Source organism: Taudactylus pleione, unplaced genomic scaffold (assembly GCF_031769625.1).
Source record: "Taudactylus pleione unplaced genomic scaffold, aTauple2 ptg000264l, whole genome shotgun sequence".
Taxonomy (NCBI): domain Eukaryota; kingdom Metazoa; phylum Chordata; class Amphibia; order Anura; family Myobatrachidae; genus Taudactylus; species Taudactylus pleione.
Window position 1 is genome coordinate 402,823 of NW_028284666.1, and position 23,437 is coordinate 426,259.

The following is a 23,437-nucleotide window of genomic DNA, read 5'->3' on the forward strand; positions in this document are numbered from 1 at the left end:
GCTGATTTGTGATTTTAGATACCCAGTCGCCTATTATGCTAACGGGCCTTTTAAGCGCAATGGGGTTGCTGTTCTATTCCATCGCTCGATACGATTCGAACTTTCCTGTAAGATTGCAGACAGAGATGGCAGATATTTGATATTAGTTGGGAAATTAGATGATAGAGAAATTACTTTGGTTTCCCTTTATGCCCCTAACACGAGACAAATACCCTTTTTTAAAGAAGATGTTGGAGGCCCTTCGAAAAGTTCAAAAGGGTAGCTTAGTGATCATGGGTGACTTCAACCTAGTTCCAGATACTAAACTAGACAGATTAAATGTAGCGAGATCTACTGGAACAGGTTCAGACTCTTCCTTTAATTTGCGTAACCTATTGACAGAATTTGATCTTTACGATGTATCTCCACATATAAGGCCACTAACGCCCCAGAAGACACGTCAATATATGCCTATTGGTGTGCTCTAAAAGCAGTACTGAGAGGAGTGGCTATTCAGACAGGTTCCAGACTACGTAAACAATACCTTCAGCAACAGTCTGATTTAGAGAAACAGCTAGCACAAGTAGATTCTCTAAATCATGCTCGCCCATCTTGTCTTCTTAAGAGAGAGTTGGTGTCTATCCGAAACCAACTCCAAAAATTGTTAATGAACCGTATGAAAAGTGTTTTCTCTAATCTGCAACAGAAATTTTATACCCTAGGCAACAAATCGGGTACATTCTTAGCTCGTAAACTGCATCTACGCCAAACAAGAAATAGAATTAAAGCCATCATTACTCCAGGGGGGCAGAGATTGCGTAAACTCTTGTCCGTTGCAGATGCTTTTGCCAACTACTACGAAAATTTTTATAATTTACGCAATGATCCTAATACTCCCCAGCCCACGTATTAACTTATTTCCTTATTTCTGGAAACACTGCATCTCCCTAAATTGACAGTAGATGAGTTGGAGTCTCTTAATGCCCCATGGTCAGAAAGAGAGATCTTAGATGTTATTAAAGCGTTCCCTATGGGTAAAGCACCTGGACCAGATGGATTCACTAACTCTTTTTATAAACATTTTTCACATTTTGCCCCTGCTCTCACCACTCTATTTAATCTAGCCACTAGACAAGGGTCTCTTCCGACTGAGATGTTGGAGGCACAGATTATCACTATCCCTAAACCTGGAAAGGATACCTCTTTATGTCAGAATTACAGACCAATTGCCCTCCTTAATTCTGATGTGAAGATCTTTTCTAAATTAATTGCTAACCGTCTCTCCCCTTTGGTTCCCCAACTCATACATCCTGACCAGGTGGGTTTTGTTAGGGAACGTCAGGCCTCGGACAATACACGTAGGGTTTTTTACTTGGCTGAATTGTTAATTAAAAGGAAACAAGAAGCTCTTTGCTTTCCCTAGATGCCGAAAAGGCATTTGATCGCCTACACTGGAAATTCCTTACCTCTACATTAACAAATTTTGGTTTTCAAGGAGAAATACTCTCCTCTATAGCTTCCTTATATAGTAACCCAACTGCTAAAGTATTGAGCAATGGTTTTTATCTTCCCAGTTTGCTATCTCAAACGGCCCGAGACAGGGTTGCCCCCTTTCTCCTTTGATGTATGTTAGTCATTGAGCCTCTTGCTGCTTCTATCCGAAATATGTCATGTTTCCCAGGTATTACTGTAGCTTCCACGTTGCACAATTTATGTTTATTTGCTGATGACATTTTATTATTTGTTACAAACCCAGAGACCTCTTTGCCGGCCTTACATGAAGTTATAGATGAATACAGTAGTGCATCTTTCTAAAAATTAACCACCACCAAGAGGGAGGCATTGCCCTTCTATATATCTCAGAAGACACTTGCCCATCTTCAAAATATTTATAAATATCGGTGGAAGAAAGAATCCCTCTTATACCTTGGTATTCATATTCCAAATAATGATTCCAATTTTGCTGAGATTAATTTTTCTCCCACTATAATACATGTTGATCTTTTAAAAAGTTGGATGAGCTTAGAGGTCTCCTGGTTAGGTAGATTGGCAGCATTTAAGATGATGGTTCTACCTAAGTTAATGTATCTGTTCTGCACAATCCCTTATTTGGTTCCACAGCGCTATATAGCCCAAATACACAGAGTTATCTTAAAGTATATATGGAGAGGTAAGACTCCACGAATCGCTCATCGTCGCTTAATGCGTCATAGACATCAGGGCGGCCTAGATGTCCCAGATATTCTAGCAAATCAACATGCATGCTTGGTAGCCCAGATTAGTGATTGGGCGCTTCCTAGCGACTTGAAACCTTAGGTTGATTTGGAGAGAGCTTTGTTTCCTCATTTCCCCTTGGCAGAAATGATCTGGACTCCTAAACAACTCCGTCCAATTTCGTCAGACTCTCCTAGAGCAATATTGGACTCCCTTACAGCGTGGGATGCCACTATAGGAATTTCTCGGTGAATGATTTTACCTACCCGTAATATCTCTCTTTTGGCTCTTTTCCGCTTAATTCCAGATTTGCGTATTTCAAAATGGCGCTCTAGTGGTATAAGTACAATTGCTGACGTAATAATTTGATGTGTTCCTTTTCGTATTTACAGACACAATATAACTTACCCTCAAGTGAATTTTTTACTTATTTACGTATTAGCCATTGGGTCTCGGTTATGTTTCGAATAACTAATTCTCTAGCTCTACCTCCTTCCTCTATTTTAGCTAAAGGTGAATACAGGTATTCCCTGTATATAGAGGACAAGACACCTACTAAAGCTTCTACACAATTACAGTGGGAAACGGATTTACAGATTACGTTCACTCCCCAGCAATGGGAAGAAATTTATTTAACGGCTCACCGATTTTCTAGGTGCTCTAACCACTTAGAGATGCAATTCAAGCTGTTACATAGGTTGTATTTTACACCTGCTAAGTTACATAAGATATGGCCTTTCAAGTCAAAATTTTGTTGGCGGAATTGTTCGGAACAGGGAGATATCTTTCATATGTTTTGGAATTGTCCAAAAATCCGAAACCTTTGGCAAGAAGTATTTGCATTAGCATATAAAGTTCTTAATGCCCAGTTTCAGGAGTCACCTACCATAGCTCTTTTTCATATCTATCCCTCGGAGATGTCCACTCCTGACAAATATATCTTAGGTCATATCCTGATTGCCACTAGAGCGGCTATTGCTCAAAATTGGAAAAGCTCGTCTCTCCCGTCCTTACATAAAATTTTAAGTAAAATCCAACATGCTTTCCAAATGGAGACTTTAGGTATCCCATACTCCTCTGCGGCCTCCTCCCCCTTGGTAAAATGGTATAAATGGCATGAATTTGTCACAGATGGAGAGGGCACCACACTGCTCCTTGATGCTAATTGATTCTTATTTATGGGCTGGGTTTTATTATTATTATTTCTTTGGGCCTGGTGCTTTACTATTTCAATACTGTCTAATTGTTGGAATTGGGAGTTTGATGTGTATGTTTTTCTATGCAGTATTGTGAACATGATATGTCTTTCTGTAATTGAGATGCCTATTATATGGTCATTGATGTCTGATTCCTTCCCCCCCCCACTGTCCTCGTATTTCTTTTTTTTTTTTCTTCCCTTTCCATGTTGTTGTTAATGAAACAAAACTTGCTAAAAAAATTTTTTGGGTGGGACCACCCATTGCCTTCAAAACAGCATCAATTCTTCAATTCTTCTACTTGCACACAGTTTTTGAAGGAACTCGGCAGGGAGGTTGTTCCAAACATCTTGAAGAAATAACCACAGATCTTCTGTGGATGTAGGCTTGCTCACATCCTTCTGTGCCTTCATGTAATCCCAGACAGACTTGATGATGTTGAGATCAGGGCTCTGTGGAGGCCATATCATCACTTCCAGGACTCCTTGTTCTACAAAAACTTTGTGCAAGTGTATCTAGAAGAATTGATGCTGTTCTGAAGGCAAAGGGTGGTCACACCAAATATTGATCTGATTTAGATTTCTCTTATGGTCATTCACTTTGCAGTTTGTTAATTGATAGAAATAAACAAACAAACGATTAACACTTCTATTTTTTAAAGCATTCTTACTTTGCAGCATTTTTTCCCACACCTGCCTAAAACTTCTGCACAATATATATATACAGATTATATATATATATATATATATATATATACACACACACACACACACACACATATATATGTGTGTGTGTGTGTGTGTATACATCACTTTTCATTGTGGTACAAACAACACACACACACAATTTTACAAATGTTACAATTAAATTATCCCTATTTTCAGTACTCTGCAGTGATGTCTAAGGCTTGAAATTTGAACGACAGGTACTTCAGAGGATGCCCTAGCCATTTACTGAAGAAAAAATTGTTAAAAATGTTGCCAATAGGTGGTGCTGTTGCAATAGGTACCACTTTAACAGCATTACAATTGCTCAGTGTGTTCTCCATTGTGATCACCAACAGTTTCCATTTGAAGAAAATAATTCTCTATAGCAAAATGTGTCATGTCGGATGGAATAGTCAGCACATGTCTAATGCTGTATTCCCGAGGTGCGGTCAGGTGATCGGGATGGCCAACACCCCATGTAATGCTGCTCAAGTCATTTGTATTGCAACAGTGCCACCTGGTGACAATTTTTTTTCTTCAATAAATGGCCAGCGCTTTCCATGCAAGTAACTGTTGTTCAAATTCCTCTTCATTAAGAGCCTTACAATTATCTCCAGAGTGATCTAAAGTAAAGATACCTATTTTAACAGCCCTGTATATGAAATATATAGAAGGCCGTAGCACTGAGGAATTGAAAGAAAGGGCACAGACACTGACTGAATTAACCAACATTTTCATCAAGGTTATTGAAGCATTGAAACGTTGGTTAATTCAAGAAGTGTCTGTGTCCATATTTTTAATTGCTGAGTGCCTCCATCTTCTATATATTTTGCGTGTCACTCCTTCTGACCGGCGGGCAAAGGAGAGCAGTATCCCTGGTCTCCTCCAACAATGAGTGCCAGCATAACTGAAATATATATATATATATATATATATATAAAACCACTAGACTCTCTCTTTGTACCGTGTATTGCCCTAATGCTACAGTCTCCTTCTATAACACTACCCTTACCACAGGACCAGCAACCACACACTATCTCCTATAATCTAAATCCCAACTTTGTCACTCCAAACTGACCTACCACCTGTAAAGGGGCCAATGAAGTAAATCTCATTCCAATATAAACTTTCTCCAATGACATATCATGCCATACCACCTTTTCTCACAAAGCATATCTAATACTGTAGATACATACATACTACCTAATCTGTCCATCTCCATTAGCATCTTCCCCTCCATCTTACAATCCTCACAAAATCATCACCCAATGGGCTTAACTGACTGACCCAGTTTTTCTCAACTCTGTCTCTCCTCTTAACAGTAAACAATGGTGATGGTACACTGCGATAGACTGTCAACAGAGAAAGTAGTATTTTTTATTACCTGTTTCATTCTGATTATCTGAATAACGCTCTGCGCTTATTTAGGTGTAGCGCTAACATTTGCTTTATTTGCACACACCTATAAGTGCCGAGATCAACTTGTACATATAGGTGGATCCATGACCCATATTCACCCTTCATTTCAGAGATATTTATTGCGCATAGGCCGTGTCAATCCAAAAGTGTTTAATGCCTCAAGCATATTTTCTCTGCTTATTTTCATTAATAAATATGGCAATTTCCATATATTATATGAAAGATCAGCAACAAAACTGTATACCGACAGCAATAGTAGCAAAGCCACATATACAATCAAACATAGCAATATAGCATACATTACCTGCAAACATGAGCATGGGTTAGTGTGAATATGAGAATTGGACTACTGTGATTTATTCTGCATCAATAAGCCCTACAGGAGCTTAAGAATATTTTATAACAATATTCCTTTAAAGTTACATTATGAGTTTGGCTTAACTAGACCCCATAGAGTCTTCATCAGCACATTTCTCAGCTACAATCGTGCAATCGTTCCTTCCATATTGATGTATTTCAGTCATTTCATTGTGCTCTCTTCTATGAATGAGCCATACTCATATTTCATTGCTAACACAATGAGGATGTTGCCAGTATTTTGGAGCATTACATCTTACTTTAAAATAAACTGTGCAATATAGTTCTCCGTAGACTGTTATAACATTGTATGAGGTCTGTCAGCAGTAGCTGAAACAATAACAATCCAGTCTTCAAATTACCCCCAAAAAAACAGAATCAAAATATCTCTCTGGGGAGTATCCTAGCACACAGGCAAAACGGAATCGGAGACAGTCACAAGGGAACGTCTACAAACAGCAGCACTGTACACAGTCTATCATCACTCTGAAAATAGCAATACGGGGGATAGAGTTCTATTCTGTTGGGAAGAATCATTTAGAATAGGTTCATCTCAAGGATAATTGGCAGAATTCATCAATCCCAGGTGAAGCATGCCCTCCCTGCTGTTAAAATATAAGTCATCATTAGACAGTACATGCATGCTGGAGAAAAACATGAGATTTGTCTCAGTCTGTTATAAAAATAAGTATGCATGTGGGAATTTGGTAACGTGTGTGTGTATTGCACTGGGGTTCAAAGCTGGTGACACATTGAGCAATGCGGTTCATGTGGCTCGTTAATTCCATGTCCACATCTGCTAACCAATCAGGTACAGAGCCGAGCGACCAGTCTGTACTGTCCTGTAGCCGCTCTGCACTTCTGGTTTCACACACATGTCAATTGAGGCCATTGGAATCAACCTCTTTATTAGAGCAAGATATGTACAGTTTTGTTAAACAACGTTGGATGTATGAAAATTGTTTCACATAGAGGTGCGTTTTACCCAAAGCAATTTTCCTACATCTGATTTTTTGGGAAGTAGGAAACCTGCCGCATCCCACCCTCTTCCTAGTGACATGGACGGGACTGGGAACGCGATGACTCACTTCTCAGAAAAGGGCACCATTTTGGGCAGGCTCTTTCTTCAAGGACCCACGATTCTCACCATTATGCAAAAAAGAAATGGGATCCGGCAAACACCCGTCCACAAGTGACCAGCTGCATCTAGCAGGTGATCAGCGGGGGGCATATATTTCAAAGATGGCAAGTATGACAGCGCCCTCACTGGGACTGTGGCACCAAAATCGGGACAGTTGAAAGGAACAAATTAGCTAGAGATGTTCTAGACACGTACATCCCAAAACTGGGACCATAGCGAAGAACAGGAAATGAAGATTGATTATGAAAGGTGCTCAAATGCTATTCAAAATGATATTACATACAATTAAACCAATTTGGTTCTGCAGTAACTCATGGGAAAAACAAAGGACATAAACAATAAGCAAGGTAACACAATGAAATACTTTTGTAAATTCTAAATCATCCTAATTTTACATCTTTGTATAACACATTTTGCAGCTTTCATAGCCCTCAGCAGAGGTTGTATGACTGTCATGGTTCAAGATTAGAATAAGCAGTTTTCAGATCTAGCGATTCAGAGTTTTAAATTATATTCTTTTTTTCTTGTTTACAGGGCACTCAGTGAGCAATGTTATCAACTAAAGGGAGTCATTGATTTTATTTACTGTACTTTTAGAAAGAGTGAAAGGAGAACAGTTCTTTAAATCAATAAAGACGTGCAATTTAATTAATTGAATTCATTACCCAAATCTCTCTTTTCCATCTTTTATATAATTACACACCACCTATCAGTCAGGCAACCATATGCTAGGGCATTCCAAAAACCATTTAATGGTATTACATTAGCATATAGGACTTAATTAGCAAATTGCATGCATACCCTTTTCTTTAGTTTGTGTGTCATATAAAGTCAATTACCGAAACTGGTGCACATGTGCTGTAACCCAACAACCAATCACACATCTGCTTTCACTTTCTAAACCTTACTAGAAAATTACATAATGATTGGCTTCTACAGACAGCACCATTTTTGTGCAATTATTTATGCCCCAGTTTTGATTGGTCTACCCAAAGGCCGGAATTTACATATGTAATGCTCCACTAGGCCACTTTTTGTGTACTACACATGAGCCTTACTATACACCCTCATGATGCCTTAGTTGTCCACGGTTTTACACCCACTGCCTTGTGTAAGATATAAAGGGAAATGATGTAGCCCTTATTGAGCCTATAAAGGCTTCCAATATTGGCCTTTGCCTTCATGGTCTTTCTATATATCTGGGTAAGTCTACTGTGTGATTAATTTCTGTATTCCTCACCCCACATAAACTGTGGTACTTACCATCCTGTAATGTGGGTTGAGGGCTCTGAGAATGGATGCCGGGTTTATCTGAGGGAAAAAAAAAACAGACAATACGTCATTAATCATTTATATTAATATATTACATACCATTACAATAGAAGCAAAAGGAAACTAAGCTGTAAAATTCTAGTCGGCTTGGGCCTAACTACCATTTACAGCAGGTAGAGATGTAGAGACTGATTCTGGACGCTGTTACGTCTGATATCCTAGTATATTTATCTGTCCGTCTATGTGAGTATCTGCATGATTTCTTGTGTCCTATCACATCGTCCACTGTTTTTTAATTTTTTTGCGTCCATGCTTGAGCCGTCATTATTAGTAAGCTTATCTAGACTTCACCAGCCCCCTACTGGTTGCAGGAGAGCCATCTAACACAGGTGCCCCAACTGTGTCCGAACACCTATCTGAAGCACTGAAGTGGCAAGACTTGCCAACAACACTCCATGACACGCCCATCAGAAACAGTCAAAATAAGCGCCATAAATGCGGGCAAAGCCAACTTGTTGTGGTATAAAGATTTAGATCAGACAAACAGTTTGCCTTTGGCAAAAAAGAAAAAAAATGCCTAGAAATGCAAAAGGTTAGATGAATCCATTAGTAGCTTTATAGTACTTAGTATGAATGCATATAGAAGATGAATACATGTAACACGTACACTGAACCATTTAGGTTCCACTGCCTTATGTTATTCTCCATTGTTCAGCTCTGTTAGAAGCAGCCCAGTAGGGGGCGTGCATAGCTAATGGCCTATTTTAAGCTATGGCAATAGAAGCCCAACTGGACAACCATTAGGGGTGATGCAGCAGGAAGAAATACTACCTTTGTGTGGAAAAACCAAATTGTTGGGCAGCCACACCAGAAAAACAATGGCGTTGATTAGAGAAGAAAGAGAAAAATTGGTCTGTTACAGAAATATCTCCACTTGAAAGTAAAAAAAAACATTGCCATACTCAGTTACCACAAGGCACTGCTGGTCCTTCAACCAATACAAGCGATACAAATAGTAACAATAAAAGAAATAAGAACAGTCTGTGTTCAGCAAAGGGAGAAATTTGCCAGCCATACAATTCCACAATCCAGCACAGCCTTTGAACATACTAAGTGAGGTGTGCACTACTTACTGTGCAAAAAAATGAAACCGCTAAGACAGACTGCTGGTTTAATCAGTCTTACTCGGACTTATCCCTTGTAATGTGACAGATAGAGAAAACATTTGCATATTCAGAGTATATTTATGCATACGAGTCTGCCAATGTTATTGGTTGTAAAGAGATATGGAAAATCTTCTATCAGACAGAGGCGAGAGGCGCGGAGGGAGGGGGGGTAAACTAGGCATTCAGCCAATGTACAGTCACCCTTGTATTATTAACAAGTGTTTATTGAAGGCAGGAGCTAAATAAATATTTCTTTCAGATATTAATCAGCATTATAAAAAAGTTATTTACCAAGCAGAAGTCCAGAAGATAGAGTCAATATCATTTTTTAATTATGTTCATTTTTAAAATCACTTAAATTTTTTTTTTCTTCAAGGGCACAAATATGAAGGAACTTGTATTTAGTTTAGCTCAGAACTATAATGTTAATTTCACATCAGTCATACAGTGTATCCAAGTGTCTCTGGTGTGCGTATAAGAAAATGGAGACAATTTCTATTATGATGTTTCTATTTTCTACAGTTTTTCATACACAGCAATGAGATGTAATGACAGATGCATTATTAATGCACCTATTTGCCAGCAGCATGATAGGAGACTGTTCTACTGTCGTTAGTATTTTGTCTTGCAACATGTCAGCCTAATGCAGCATTTGGAAGTCTCTTGTTGAAGAGGGATATACTTGTAACTGCAGATTATATAGCAAACAAGATGAATGGTCAGTAATATAACACATTGATAGGGATTGCCAGTGTCCTTAGTGAATTCTGTTCAGAGCACTGATGAGTTTGAACATATTCACAAGCTTTTATATCACAACATGAATGTGAATCGTTCACATTCTTAATAAGCAAGTAACAGAAAACTTAATGGAAATTGTGTAACTAGTGTTCTGTTGAGCTCTTTGCTTTGATAGGTAAAACTTATATAGGCATAAATTAAGAGACATTTTGACTCCGGATAAGCAATGGAAGGGTACTGTACATCACTGTTCCCAACAGGCAGAACCAGTGATGTGCGGTGAGGTCCATGGCCGGGGAGGTAGACATGTTAAAAACACAGTTTTTATATCAAAACTCTGCAGAATAACAGGGAGTATGATACGGGAGGGAGTATGACAGGGTGGCTCTGCCTCCCCTGAATACCCTGACCGCATGTCCCTGGGCAGAACCTCAGACGTTTACATTCTTCAAGTATCTCTGGCTGTAGGGTTTAGATTGGAGTTGGGGTTGGCATGCAGACCATTGGACTGGATGTATGACAGGATTATCCAATGAGTTGCTACTAGGGTTGGAATCAAATTATGAAATATCAGAACCATCGATGATTTTGCTCCGATGTTAAATGTTTTTTTCCCCATTAATGGTGATTTAGCAATTTTGAATCACCATTGATGGTTTTGTTTCAATGTGGCCTGGTTTGCCCCTGCCTATCCCTTTCTGTCAGCTGTTTCTCCTGCAGAGACACACTCCTCAGCTGTAGCTCTCCAGTGTTCCCCAGCTGGAGCATTGCCCACATCATTCTAAATCTTCTTACACAGCCGGCAGGGCTGCTTTCAGGGAAGTGAGGGGATTGATTTGGCAAGAAGACGCCTCCTGTATGGCTTGGGTATTGGGAGTTATTTTGTCGGCCCATTCACTGCTTACTCTTTAGAGCTGAATGACAGGTAGGCAGAGTTCTTGTGTCTGCTTTAAGAGCCCAGTTTCTCCTCTGTATCTGTGCTTTTAAGTGACACGTCCGATGTTAAAAACATCGATTCTCCAGTGCCAATGTTTAACTGCAATTGATGTTCTGTTTCCAATGCTTAAAGTATTGGAACCATCAATGTTTCCCATTCCGTTCCCTTCCCTAGTTGTTGCTGTCCCATTCTCTATGTTAATTTCCTAGGCAGTAAAACTCAGTACACAGATTATTATGGTTTTTTTTTTAAATATTTGCATCTATTTAATGGCAGAAGCTGATTCATACTAATCTTTGCATTTGGATGAATTTTGCGCTTGTGCCTCTTTATGCTTAGAGGGGTGGAACAGGGGGTGGAGGGTGCATGCAAGTACAGTAAGAGCATGTTCATGCAAATGTTCCTTGTTAGGTTGTAGATACGCCTGTCAGGAGGTGGATCACTTTTGGATGCTCGACCCCTGATGCAAAATACAAACAGATGATGATGGCAATGGGCAGTCACTTCTGATTGGCTGAGTGCAAATTGTTTTCTCTTCCTCTGATACTATTACTGCTGCAATTTATTGGCATTATTAAATTTAGATTTGCAATAGGTCCGTGGCATGAAAGCACATTCCCTTTTGATCTTTGCAAGAGGATGACAACAAATGTCTGTATTTAATTGTTTGCAATCTGCGCATGCATCTCAGTGCCCGTGTGCAAACCGGCTGCTGCGATTGGGACGCGACAGGGGATGGTCAGAGAAACGCAGGCGTGCATGTGCATTTGAAAGCCTATACAGGGGCGTGCATAATTAAGCCCCTGCGACTCTATACGCTGGCAGAAGTCTAGCAGTTTGTGAGGTAGGGTCAGGTCAACCACAACTGTGTGAATGGTTCCAATGTTACTCGATGTTACCGATGTTTTTGCTGACTTGCGGATACATGTAATGGGAAGTAAGTGGCTTTATACAGTGATGGGCGTCTTGGTATAGTGCTGCGGATGCCGTGCAATTGCATTCATTAGCATAATTTTGCAGCTAACGGGTGCGTGTGAACGCAGCCGTGCGATCAGTGTTGAATCAGGCCTTTAATCAGTACTTTTATTTTGTATTTACATATGTACATCATTGTATTATACCTGGTAAATGCGCTTTTATTATTTATTAGGAACACCATCCAGACACAGGGCCCTCTTACCTCTTTGTCAGTCTGTTTTTACCCGCAATGGTATATGCTGGTACTAAATAAGTTATTATTACTGTGTATGAACTGTGTAGTGTAACGTTAGATTTACTAATGGCTCTGAAAATAATTATTTATTTTTTTTTGGGGGGGGGGGGCGGGGGATCATATTACGACTGCATTTATGGCGTAAAATGCAACCAACACTGATGCAGAAAGGAATGCAAGTTGGTCGTAATCAATCACGCATTAGGTGTGCAGAACTAGTTGATACACATTTTGCCACCGGACCGCCCCTATATGTATGCTTACTTTAATACGTCATCATCATCAGGGTGCACTTGAACCAGTCCTATGGTTGGAGCAGAGAAGACATCTGAAAGCAGACGTATTTATGTTTCCGGCCATAACATGCAATTCCATCAACAGATGCTCTCTCTGAATACTGCCTGCGTGAGAACACACCGATACAGCCCAGTGAGATAGGACTGGATTTACTCTGGGAAGATCATGCCGCACAAATCTTATTGACTTTTTTGACTGGGTGACCAAAGTAATAGATCAAGGGGGGGCCATAGATGTAGCTTATCTAGACTTTAGACATGGTCCCGCATCACAGAATGATAAACAAACTGGAAAACTTGGGATTGGATTCTATGACTGTTGAATGGATAAGATTTTGGTTGCAGGATAGGAAACAGAGAGTTGTAGTAAATGGAGTGTATTCACAGGAGGGAAAGGTAACCAGTGGAGTACCCCAGGGATCAGTACTTGGGCCAATGCTTTTTAATATCTATGTTGGGGATATTGCAAATAAAATTAAATGGAAAGTATGCCTTTTTGCAGATGACACAAAAGTATGCAACAGGGTAGACACACCAGGAGGGGTAAAACAAATGACTGAGGATCTGGGTAGACTAGAGGAATGGGCAAGAACATGGCAACTACAGTTTAATGTAAAAAAATTCAAAATCATGCACTTGGGTCCCAATGACCTAAAAGCTAAATATAGTATCAAGGACACTATAATAGAAAATACAGAGGAGGAAAGGGATTTAGGAGTCACCATTTCAGATGACTTGAAGGCAGACAAGCAATGCACCAAAGAGGAAGGCAAGTCAGATACTTGGTTGCATAGGGAGAGGAATCAGTAGTAAGGAAAAAGAAGTGATAATACCACTGTATAGGTCCTTGGTACGACCTCATCTAGAATACTGTGTTCAGTTCTGGAGGCCCTATCTCCAGAAGGATATAGACACATTAGAGACGGTACAAAGAAGGGCAACTAAAATGGTGCATGGCCTACAGCACAGAACTTACTCAGAAAGGCTAAAAGATCTTAATATGTATAGTTTGGAACAGAGAAGGGAAAGGGGGGACATGATAGAAACTTTCAAATACATGAAGGGTTTTAACAAGGGACAGGAGGGAAGCATTCTTCAAAGGAAGAGATGTACAAGAACATGAGGACATGCACTGAGACTGGAGGGAGGTAGGCTCAGAGGAGATTTGGGGAAAACTTACTTCACAGAAAGGGTAGTGGATAAGTGGAATAGCCTCCCATCAGATGTGGTTGGAGCTAAAACGGTGGAACAATTTAAACATGCTTGGGATTGGCATAAGAATATCCTTAAGAGTGACGTAAGGAGTAAATAAGGTTGAAGTTGCCTAAAGGATACATGAAAAGGGGCAGGCTAGATGAGCCAAGTGGTTCTTATCTGCCATCAAATTCTATGTTTCTATGACTAAAATGCATACAATTTTGCTCACCAGGGCCCTAGCTTCTGGCTAGCAGGATGCCTGGAATGGCACCCTGACGTTACAACAGCTGCCCAGTGCATTTTCAAGACTCTCCGGGCACTGCTGTGGTTCCGGCAGCCCCTCCCCCCATCATGACATCATGCAAAACAGGGTGCTCAAATCCCTTGTTACGGCTCTGGGAAATGGGGCGGAGCAACACAAATCATGTCATTGTGGCCTCGCCCCCTGTGATGGTTTGCCGTCATTAATGTCTTTTCATGCTAGGGACAGGGCACCAATAACATGATTCATAGTGAATCGGGTCATCAGCACCTGCACCCCGCCCACTTCGCGTTCGGCCGGTGGGATATGGAGGATTTGTCTACTTTCTCGGGACCTGGGAGACAACTTCCAGGAGAGGGGGCAATAATGGTTTATGAACTAGATTGCAGCGTATGTGCATGAGCAGCAATTTGCACTGGCCGGGGGGTGGAGAGAGGGGACCTGGAAAGCATGAGGTAGGCACAGGGTTGAGCCTAAATTGGGGAAGAAATTCAAAAACCAGATCTCAGTTTGAGGAGAGAGGTAACTAAAATAAAATAAAGGGAAGACAAGGTCTAATTTTTAGGGTTGTTCCTTGCAAAACAACTTTGTGTTTGCACCACTACTGAGATCGGGCCTCATCCTATAAATGTAACAGGATGAATTTTGAACCTCCATATTGTACACACATTTCTAATTGCACTTTGCCCAAAGTAAAACAAAGCTTCAAACACACACAAGTGAGATATGTAATAATAAAAATCCAGTGCTCTCTTGCTCTCATTATTAATTTAAACTAAGAATGATGCTAAACAGCAGTATTTTAGCAGAACAGCGGAAGAGTGTTAATTAATAAAAGAGTGGTTCTAAGGTGAGGGAGACATTCAAGAGACATCAGCACATGCCCTGCACACAAACACTTGCCAATTGCATCTGTGGACAGAGATCCACTCACCTCAGAATTAGCCCCACAATGATTGGACAATTTCACCAAACTGTCCAACACTAACCAATCAAATCAGAACATGTGACCCAACTTAAATGATAGATTTTCTATGCATTGCAAAGTTACTAAGCTATGATCAATGTTATACTCGTATATTCACCCTTTAGACTGGGTTTCTTAACCCTGGCACACAAGCAGCAACAACAATGTTATATGAAGAGGAAATGCTCAGTGGTTTCAACACAAACAGACATAGGGGTAAATTTACTAAAGTGAGAGTTTTTAGAAGTGAGTTTTAAAAGTGATGTTGCCTATAGCAACCAGTCAGATTCTACTTAACATTTAACTAGCACCTTCTAGAAGATAATAGCTAGAATCTGATTGGTTGCTATGGGCAACATCACTTTTAAAACTCACTTCTAAAAACTCTCACTTTAGTAAATTTACCCCATAGACTTATTGAAGACCCAGTTTGGGATCCTTATTTGTACTTTGGTCAATGTAACATAATGTACTGGTAAATTAGTTTATTTTACTGGGTCAGTAATTATCCTGGCTGTTCTCACTGAGGACAATTTTCAGAATGTTACCTGCTCGGGTACTTTTAAGAAAAGAGGTAAGAAAACCTGCATCAGCCTAATTACTGAAATGCTTTCATTTCTTACAGCAATCTAAAGCACGTGGGGCTATAGTAAAGACATGTCAGTGGAAGGTATATTTATTATGTGAAATACTGAATCATTGCATTAATACAGTAGTGATTAATTTTCCCATAATCGTAAAACTTATTTTGCGCACTGTGAGTTTGAACGTGACTTTAGGCTTATTGGCACAAGCAAAGGCAGAGAAGCAGGAGAAGAGTTCCTGTAAGTATCCACATTACTAGAGTCCAAGTGAAAGGGTTTTCCATCTTTGGAGAAGAGCAATTGTAAATAATTGGGGGTCTCTCCCTAGGGAACTCTACGATTGCACAATACAGCAGGGTCCAGATAATTACTGTGACTTTGGACCTCTGGAGAAGAGAGTTTATTACAATGTCTGGGATCTGAGAGAGCAGACACGACATGTAGAAAAATTAAAATAAAAGCCACATACTGGTGGTCTTTATTGCCAGCGGGTATCACCAGCTGTGCATCAGATCCCCTCTCTCCTACAGCATTACAGGAGCTGTCCAGCAGAGGTCCTGAGCTACCGTAAGGAATGGGTCTCTGATGCTTTGAGGAATAGGAAGCTGTCTCAGGAGAGACACAAACTAAAAAAGGTAAGAAGGGGCTGTGTAACAAATATACAATATCCAGTGAGCAGGGGTCAAAATAAATCCAGTTTGTGACAATTCCTAGTTTACGTATTCACATATTTTGTCTTATACTTTAACCCTATAAGTGCTTATTCATATGTAGACCTTTTCCCCTGCAGTAAATAATATTAGAGGGTAAATGGAATCTCCAGAGAGTAAGTCATGACCTGCATCCCAGTTACTATGAGGTTCTAAATGATTGAAGTTTGTCGGGTGATTTACTCACCACCTGGCATTATACCGGATTATGTTCTAAAGACATATGATACCAATGCATACAACAACAAAGGAAATGGTAAAATGTCATACTCAGGTCTACAAAACCAGCACACATCTAATATAATAGCAGATCAGAAAAGTAGTTTAAAATGAGATTTGATCTTCCCAATGATTGTAACAAATACATAAAATTCCATTCCGTAAAGGATACATCAAGAGAGGCTAACGAGTATTCAATTAATTGAATGCCTGTAAGATCTCATGGCACATCGGGAGAAAGAAACTAGGTCAGTAAACCAAGGATATAAGCACCTCCCATGTAAAGCTCAGATCCTGTCATTTGGGAAAAAAACGATGGGTTTAATGAGCAGGATTCCTACGTCTCTCTCTACAAAACACACACAAAACCACACACACATGCATGCATGCACACACACACAGGACAACAAAGCCATGAATGAGCAATGATTTATCTGACTGGAGTATTGTCCACATTCGCTCCCACATAAACCTCTACTGCACACTGACAGCTCAGAAGAAAGGGTGATGGGGGGTTTTGCACTGGCCACACCTACAGTTATTGAGGAATAAGAGCACTGCAAATCCAAGCGTTGAAGTAGCCAGTAGGATCAGGCAAATGTTACATGGGATCATGAAATAGCGAACAACCAGAGAGACTTTATGTTGGTATATCCGGTCCCGCTCAGTAGCTGGCGCAGGGTAGTGACAGCCAGTCATGGCAAAGTCTCTTCAGGGGTCTATCTATAGTCTCCACAAAGCTACCTCCCAATCCAGTGTTATACCCTCATTCTGACAGTCATATTGTGTTTATGCATGTTTAAAAAAAAACAAACAAGCAAAAATATTCCCAGTTAGGACACCATGGTAAACTCAGGCTAAGGTCAGCGTGAGCAAGGCCACGTGTGGTCACAAACAATGCTTTTGTTCCTGCCAATCCCCAAATGCCAAACATATGTGGGTCTCAAACACGCTGGACTTTGTGAAGTTCAAGAATCCCATTCCTGGAAGTACGGTAGAAGGAAATGCTGTACATCCAACGGTAGATACATCTCAGGTAAACATCCGCAAAGTTGGTACGTATACACAATGACACTACTGTATAGATCCCCCTTGAACATTTATAGAGCAGTGAGTGCTTCCTTAAATTCCCCTGACAACATCTTGCATGGCAGGTATGACTGCAGACTCCAGCTGCAGGGAAAACACAAATCCATTCAAAGACGTGCGAGATGGAAAGGTGCAAGAACCTGCCTTAGTACCTCGCTCAGAGATGAGCTGGTGAGATTTCCACCTACTGCTGGAGCATCACAGAATAAAGGCGTAAAGCTTAAACTTTCTCAAAAAAAGCATGGCCATCATTAGGAGCTTAAAAATCCTCCCTTCTTTTTATAGCACAAAAGTTCCTGCTAATACTTCTGCTGCTTCTTTCGTACTCCTAGACGCTCCATTTTCTCAGCAATACACATGCCATCCTTCTTCCGATGAAATATACTGCCACTTCATTTTCACTCCCCCCATTCGCTTTCTCACTTCATACCCACCCGTCTCAGTGTCACCCCCACTTCTTTTAACACCAGCACATAGTTTCGTCACTGCGTTCTTCGGTGGTTTTCTCAGGCAGCTTAACAACCACTTCTCAATTCTGCCTTCGGGGGGTGGAAAAAAGAGAGTTCAGGCTCCCGGGGCTCATCAAATGCCGGTCCTCGCAAAAAAAACGCTTACCCATTCATCAGCCAGGCAGGCAGTGAAAAGTAATGGGAGAAAGAGACGAAGGGCAATGTCTTGAGGGGGAGGGCTAGCAGATAACTAGTGTCCCATCGGAGGCATGTGTGATAGAAGACCAGCGCTCGCAGCTAAACACAAGCTCAGGACCAGCACTCTACGGTGCGCGCACAGGCAAGTTTCTGTATAGGTAAATAGGATCTCACCTGCAGTGCTTATGATCCACAACAGTACGCATGTAGACTCTTCTTCACAATCACTCCATTGCTATGGCCCGTCTGAAAAATCACCTGCTCTCTTTCCAAAATGAGACACAGGATGCAAAAGCTTCTAAAGACTTTAAAAACTGATTTTCGTTTCTCTACCTCCAAAGAAGCTGTGCAGCTGCTCACATTCCCAGGCTACTAGCAAAATGCACAAATACAGCAAGGTGGACAGACTTCTAAAGGCTGACTGGTCCACTACGGTCTTCTTCAAGCAGTCTTAGGGGACTCCTGTTGGTGTGTGAATTTACCCTCTGTTTGTCACAGCGACAGCTCTCTACTAGGCAGGAAAATTGCTGAAGACAAGAAGCAAAAAGAGAGAGCCTGACACACAGCACTAGACAAAGAGTAAATGCTTTAGGGGATTCTCTTCACAGCCTCTTCAGGGTCCCTGCATGTGCATACAAAAGCAAAGGAAGGGAGGGGGCTGAGCTGCTGTGTGACAAGGGGCGGGGGGGCATCGCCTCACCAGTGCTCTCCCTTGCACAATGTGCTTCAGCCAGAGATCTATATTACAGAGCGAGTACCATGCAAATGCTCCAATGACGGACATATGCAAACTACTGAAACTCCGCACACCCAGCCACTAAACAGATTACTGCTCCACTCAGTTTCATTTCCGCTTGTTTCTACTTTCTGTGGCATCATAGATGGACCTAACTACTGGCACAGGCAACATATTCATCATTACCCACATTATAGGAATTATTTTGTGCTTCAGCCCACATTATTATTTCTCATTGGCAGCTCCTCTGAGCTCCACGTTTGGCTATACCCTATGTTATTAGTATCTCGCTCATTGATGGTCGTGTTACTTATCCTCATTTTCAGCCCAGTCACCATTTAACCATTTCTGTGGGAAGATGCTACAAAACCAACTTCTCTCCATTATCACCAAGCTTCCTGATTTATAGAGGACTCAATGAGTCGAATATATGATATTTCTGTATCTATTCTCCAATGTAAATGATCAGGAAATGTTTTGGTATAATTGTAAACTACAAACATCAGCAGCCCAAGAAACACAATACAGTCAGGCACACATTAATGTATCAATAAATTATTAGGAAACAATCTGATCTGTGATTGTTTACAGTTTGGTCACTTTGCATGAGTGCTAAAATTGGGAACCAAACTCATCATTTACCAATCATATAATTTGTCTATAATCAAAACAAAAATTATGCATATGTGGGAGGTATGTAAGAATAAGTCAAGTCATAACTACAGTTTTATTCGACAGCATGTCCCGGCCGCATACCCCTAATTAGCAGAACCGTGACTATCTCATGCAAGGGATTTAACAATTCAGTTCTATGACATGGAACCATAAGGTAAAGTTCTTTTAGTTGGGGTATTGGCGAAAACAATTCTTACTGGACATAACCATTAAGATTAGTGTGATACAGAAGTCCTTTGTATCTGTCCCCAGACTGCTGTTCTTTCTAAGCTGGGCTCTGGAAATCATAGTGTTAATATCTGAACATATCACTGTGCAGGGTTGCGATGAACTGCAGATTCACAATGTAACATTGCTGTCTGAATTTTTTTTTGTCCATTAGCTTAAGCTCTTTATCTCATCTCCAGACACAGCTCAGAGGGATCCCTGCCCCAGACTCATCCTACAAAACATTTGCCCACAGATTACCATAAAATAGCAACAAAACAAAGTAATATAACCTAATTTATTGTACTGCCTTATGGGGTCATTTGAAGCATAAAAAAAAGGTTTCTGATCAATTTCAAGGCAACTGCGTGGAAGAAAGGAAATTATAGGAATGCATTAATAAATGAGACATATTCATGTAACATGTTTGTACATATGGTAGGCAGTCAATATACTTGACAAAATCTTAGAAATGCACTACCCAAATTGTAAAACTACTTATTTCACATTGAGAATTGATTTGATGTAAAAAGCAGCCACTTCGGTCATCAATTCGGACCACTTTCTTTGATGAATTTGGCCAAACCAATTTGTCAAGCTAATAAAATTAGCTTGAAGAAAAAAAATTGATCTTACTAATTAGCTGTGACCTGGATCCTAGGAATAGAATTGCTGATTTTGACTACAGGGCCAATTGTATGTTTTTTTGTTCTACGGGCACAGTTCTTTCCAAACATGCTGCATATAACAGGGAGTACAATCATTGTAATTATATCTAATATCTACACATAAGAGCCCCCCCTGCCTCAGCTGAATCCTCTAAAATAAAAACATGCTCTCTGTCAGCAGTTAAATAACACAGATACGAGTAAGTGTATCACCTGTACTAAAGCTAAACTCCTTGCTGTGAGTACATTCATACAGAAAAGGTAATCATCTCCATTTTGGGGTGTATGAACAGAAGAATGAACAAGTTAGATGGAGACCATTACCCTGCTTGCTATTTGAGCGCACAACTTCCGCAACACTCAGCAATAGACCTAATCTTACCATCAGCCAGGCTGTGTGACCTACGTCTGTCAGTGTGGTATACTTCGCTGTCACCAAAGGGGGCAACTCTAGAATTGTGGGAGGTTTTTATACTGTGAATAGACTTCTCACAAACTCCTGCTACTTAGTAAGGATTTGTACTTCCCTCTTTTACTGCTATTATAGCGAGGAGACATGGGGTACAGTTAGCAACAATGAACCCACTGGATATCTCATTTTAATCTCAAAATCATTCAAAAGCTGTCAAACTTCCAATTTTATTCTGAGACATGCACACATGCGTACTGTATAAATACATCGCTATACATACAGGGCAGCCTTTATCGTTCAATCATTCAGAGAAATTACATATCCAGACTTCTCACAGAGGAGAATGAGAGTTGTAGTAACTCTAACTAACATTCATTAAATCATGCAGATATTTTTAGGGCACAGACACAAAGCAAATTATATATATATATATATTTTCGTTGTGTGTGTCCCCCCCTCCCCCCAAGTACAGTAGGTACAGAAAATGAATACAGAGGGAATCTTACTTACAGTATGTGTAAACTTTTGTAGATAGGATATGTATAAATGGAGATGAAGTAAATAAACTAATGAGCGCTTTGACCTTCCTTACAAGTGTGGTGTATCTATGTAAGCAAAACCATATGGGACCATGAATAGGGACATGTGCCTGGTAGCATCTCAACACATGAGCAACATATGTGTATTATAGAGGATGCATTTGTGAGGCAAGTCCTGAATAACAGTGCACAACCTGCAAGCTTAAGCCCACGGTGCAGATTGATGATCAGCGACTTCGACTGATGGATGTAAAGCAGCGACTGTAAAAAATGCTAAACAAGCCTGTGCCGGTGTCTGTATCATCGGGTTCTAGAGCAAAGCTTGAGGGGTCCAGAGACTGGCACATGTTCAGAAGAGGACTTTATTCTACGGGGGCCACGTTAGGGTGACCTGACCTTATCAAGGCCGCACTGCCTTTTATCCCATAACAATCTCCCAATAATCACTGTTATATGTAAGTGTTCTGGACACTGAATGTTAGGAAGCTCTAAGTTGCACTGTTACTGAGCAGTAGAATATATATATGCGCTTCAGAATAGAGGTTTTATTAGTTTAACTTTGTAAATGGGTTTTCCACAGACAAATGACTTACATTTTTTGACTTATTTGTGCCCCTGCTACTAGTAAATACATTACATTGAGTTTCCATACGAGCTTCCTTCTGTGCCTTTTAGCTATGTATATTTATCATCAGGTACAAGCTGAGTGTTATTGTCCCTGATTAATGGAATAAAGGCGGCTGAATGATCATACACGTGGCCTATGCAGTGTGTCTAATTAGGTGTACTGACTTGTTTATGTTTATGCAAATTGCTGACAGCAGCATGTTTATATATAACTCACCTGCAAATGTATGTGCACACCTACGTATCTGTTAAATGCATTTGTTGAATGTGCTGTGTACATACATTGAGATGTCAGTCATTAAACTCAAACACATATCATGACAGGCACCCATCCCATCTGTCTTATTACTGTAGCTGAAAGGTAGCGCTGCTTTGTTTAGAGCCAGAGACACACAGACAACAATCCATTCTCTGCATATTCCACCCGAGCAGCCTGCAGGATTGAGGTCATCGGCTGTATCACTAAAGGTGCATACACACACAAGGATATTTTGAACGATTTAACTATAACGATGTCGTTCAGTGTAAGACGATGAACGATTATCGTTCATGCGCGTTCATGTTTGTCGATTGTAGTTTGTAATTCAGTCAGACTGGCCAACTGAACGATTTTTAATAGAAGTTGCAACATTTTTCTTTCAACACACAGAAAATCGTTTATTATGTAGAGTAAAAGCAACTACTTTGTAAAACGATTTTCGTTCACTTTTTTTAGGGAAAAACTGAACGAAAATAGGGCCTGATTCAGACCCGCTCGCGAGCGCTGAGCGCTCGCAAGCGGGTCGATGGTGCCCTAGTGCGCATGCACACGACGGAGGGAGCTCCATCGCATGCATGCGCGAGACCCGATTAGCGACGGCCAAGCCGTTGCTATGGGTCTCGCACCAAAGGGGGCGTGCTGTCGATGGTGAGTGACAGCACGCCCCCTTTGGTGGGCGTGCCGGGGGCGTTGCTGCCCAGACGGAGGCGTTCCCATGGGAACGCCTACCGTCTGGGGCCGGCCCCACTGACATCACTAGTGATGTCAGTGGGAGTGCTTTTGGCTCTGATAGAGCAAAAAACACACCTGGGCTTGCGGTAGCGAGACCCTACCGCAGGGTCTCGTCGCAAGCTCGATGGTCGCGATGGTCTTGACCATCACGACCATCTTTTTGGCCGCTCACATAAGCTGTGGGTGGTCACCCACAGCTATGCGAGCGGCCAGGAGGCCGCTCCAATTTTAGGTAGGAGGGCCCTGATTCAGAGCGAGCGCTCTTGTCA

General features: G+C 40.8%; 1 protein-coding gene across 13 annotated transcripts in view; it reads right to left on the reverse strand.

Annotated features, from left to right (window-relative positions):
* The window catches only part of AGRN (agrin), a 582,966-nt gene that overhangs the window by 326,147 nt on the left and 233,382 nt on the right, over positions 1-23,437 (reverse strand). For 11 of the 13 annotated variants that reach the window (XM_088481095.1, XM_088481096.1, XM_088481100.1 and 8 more), the window contains one exon: positions 8,277-8,324. In XM_088481095.1, the coding sequence (XP_088337221.1) occupies positions 8,277-8,324 (48 nt within the window). Of the gene's footprint in view, positions 1-8,276; positions 8,325-17,113; positions 17,662-23,437 lie in introns of those variants that run through there. The other 2 variants (XM_088481099.1, XM_088481098.1) reach the window with 1 other exon arrangement.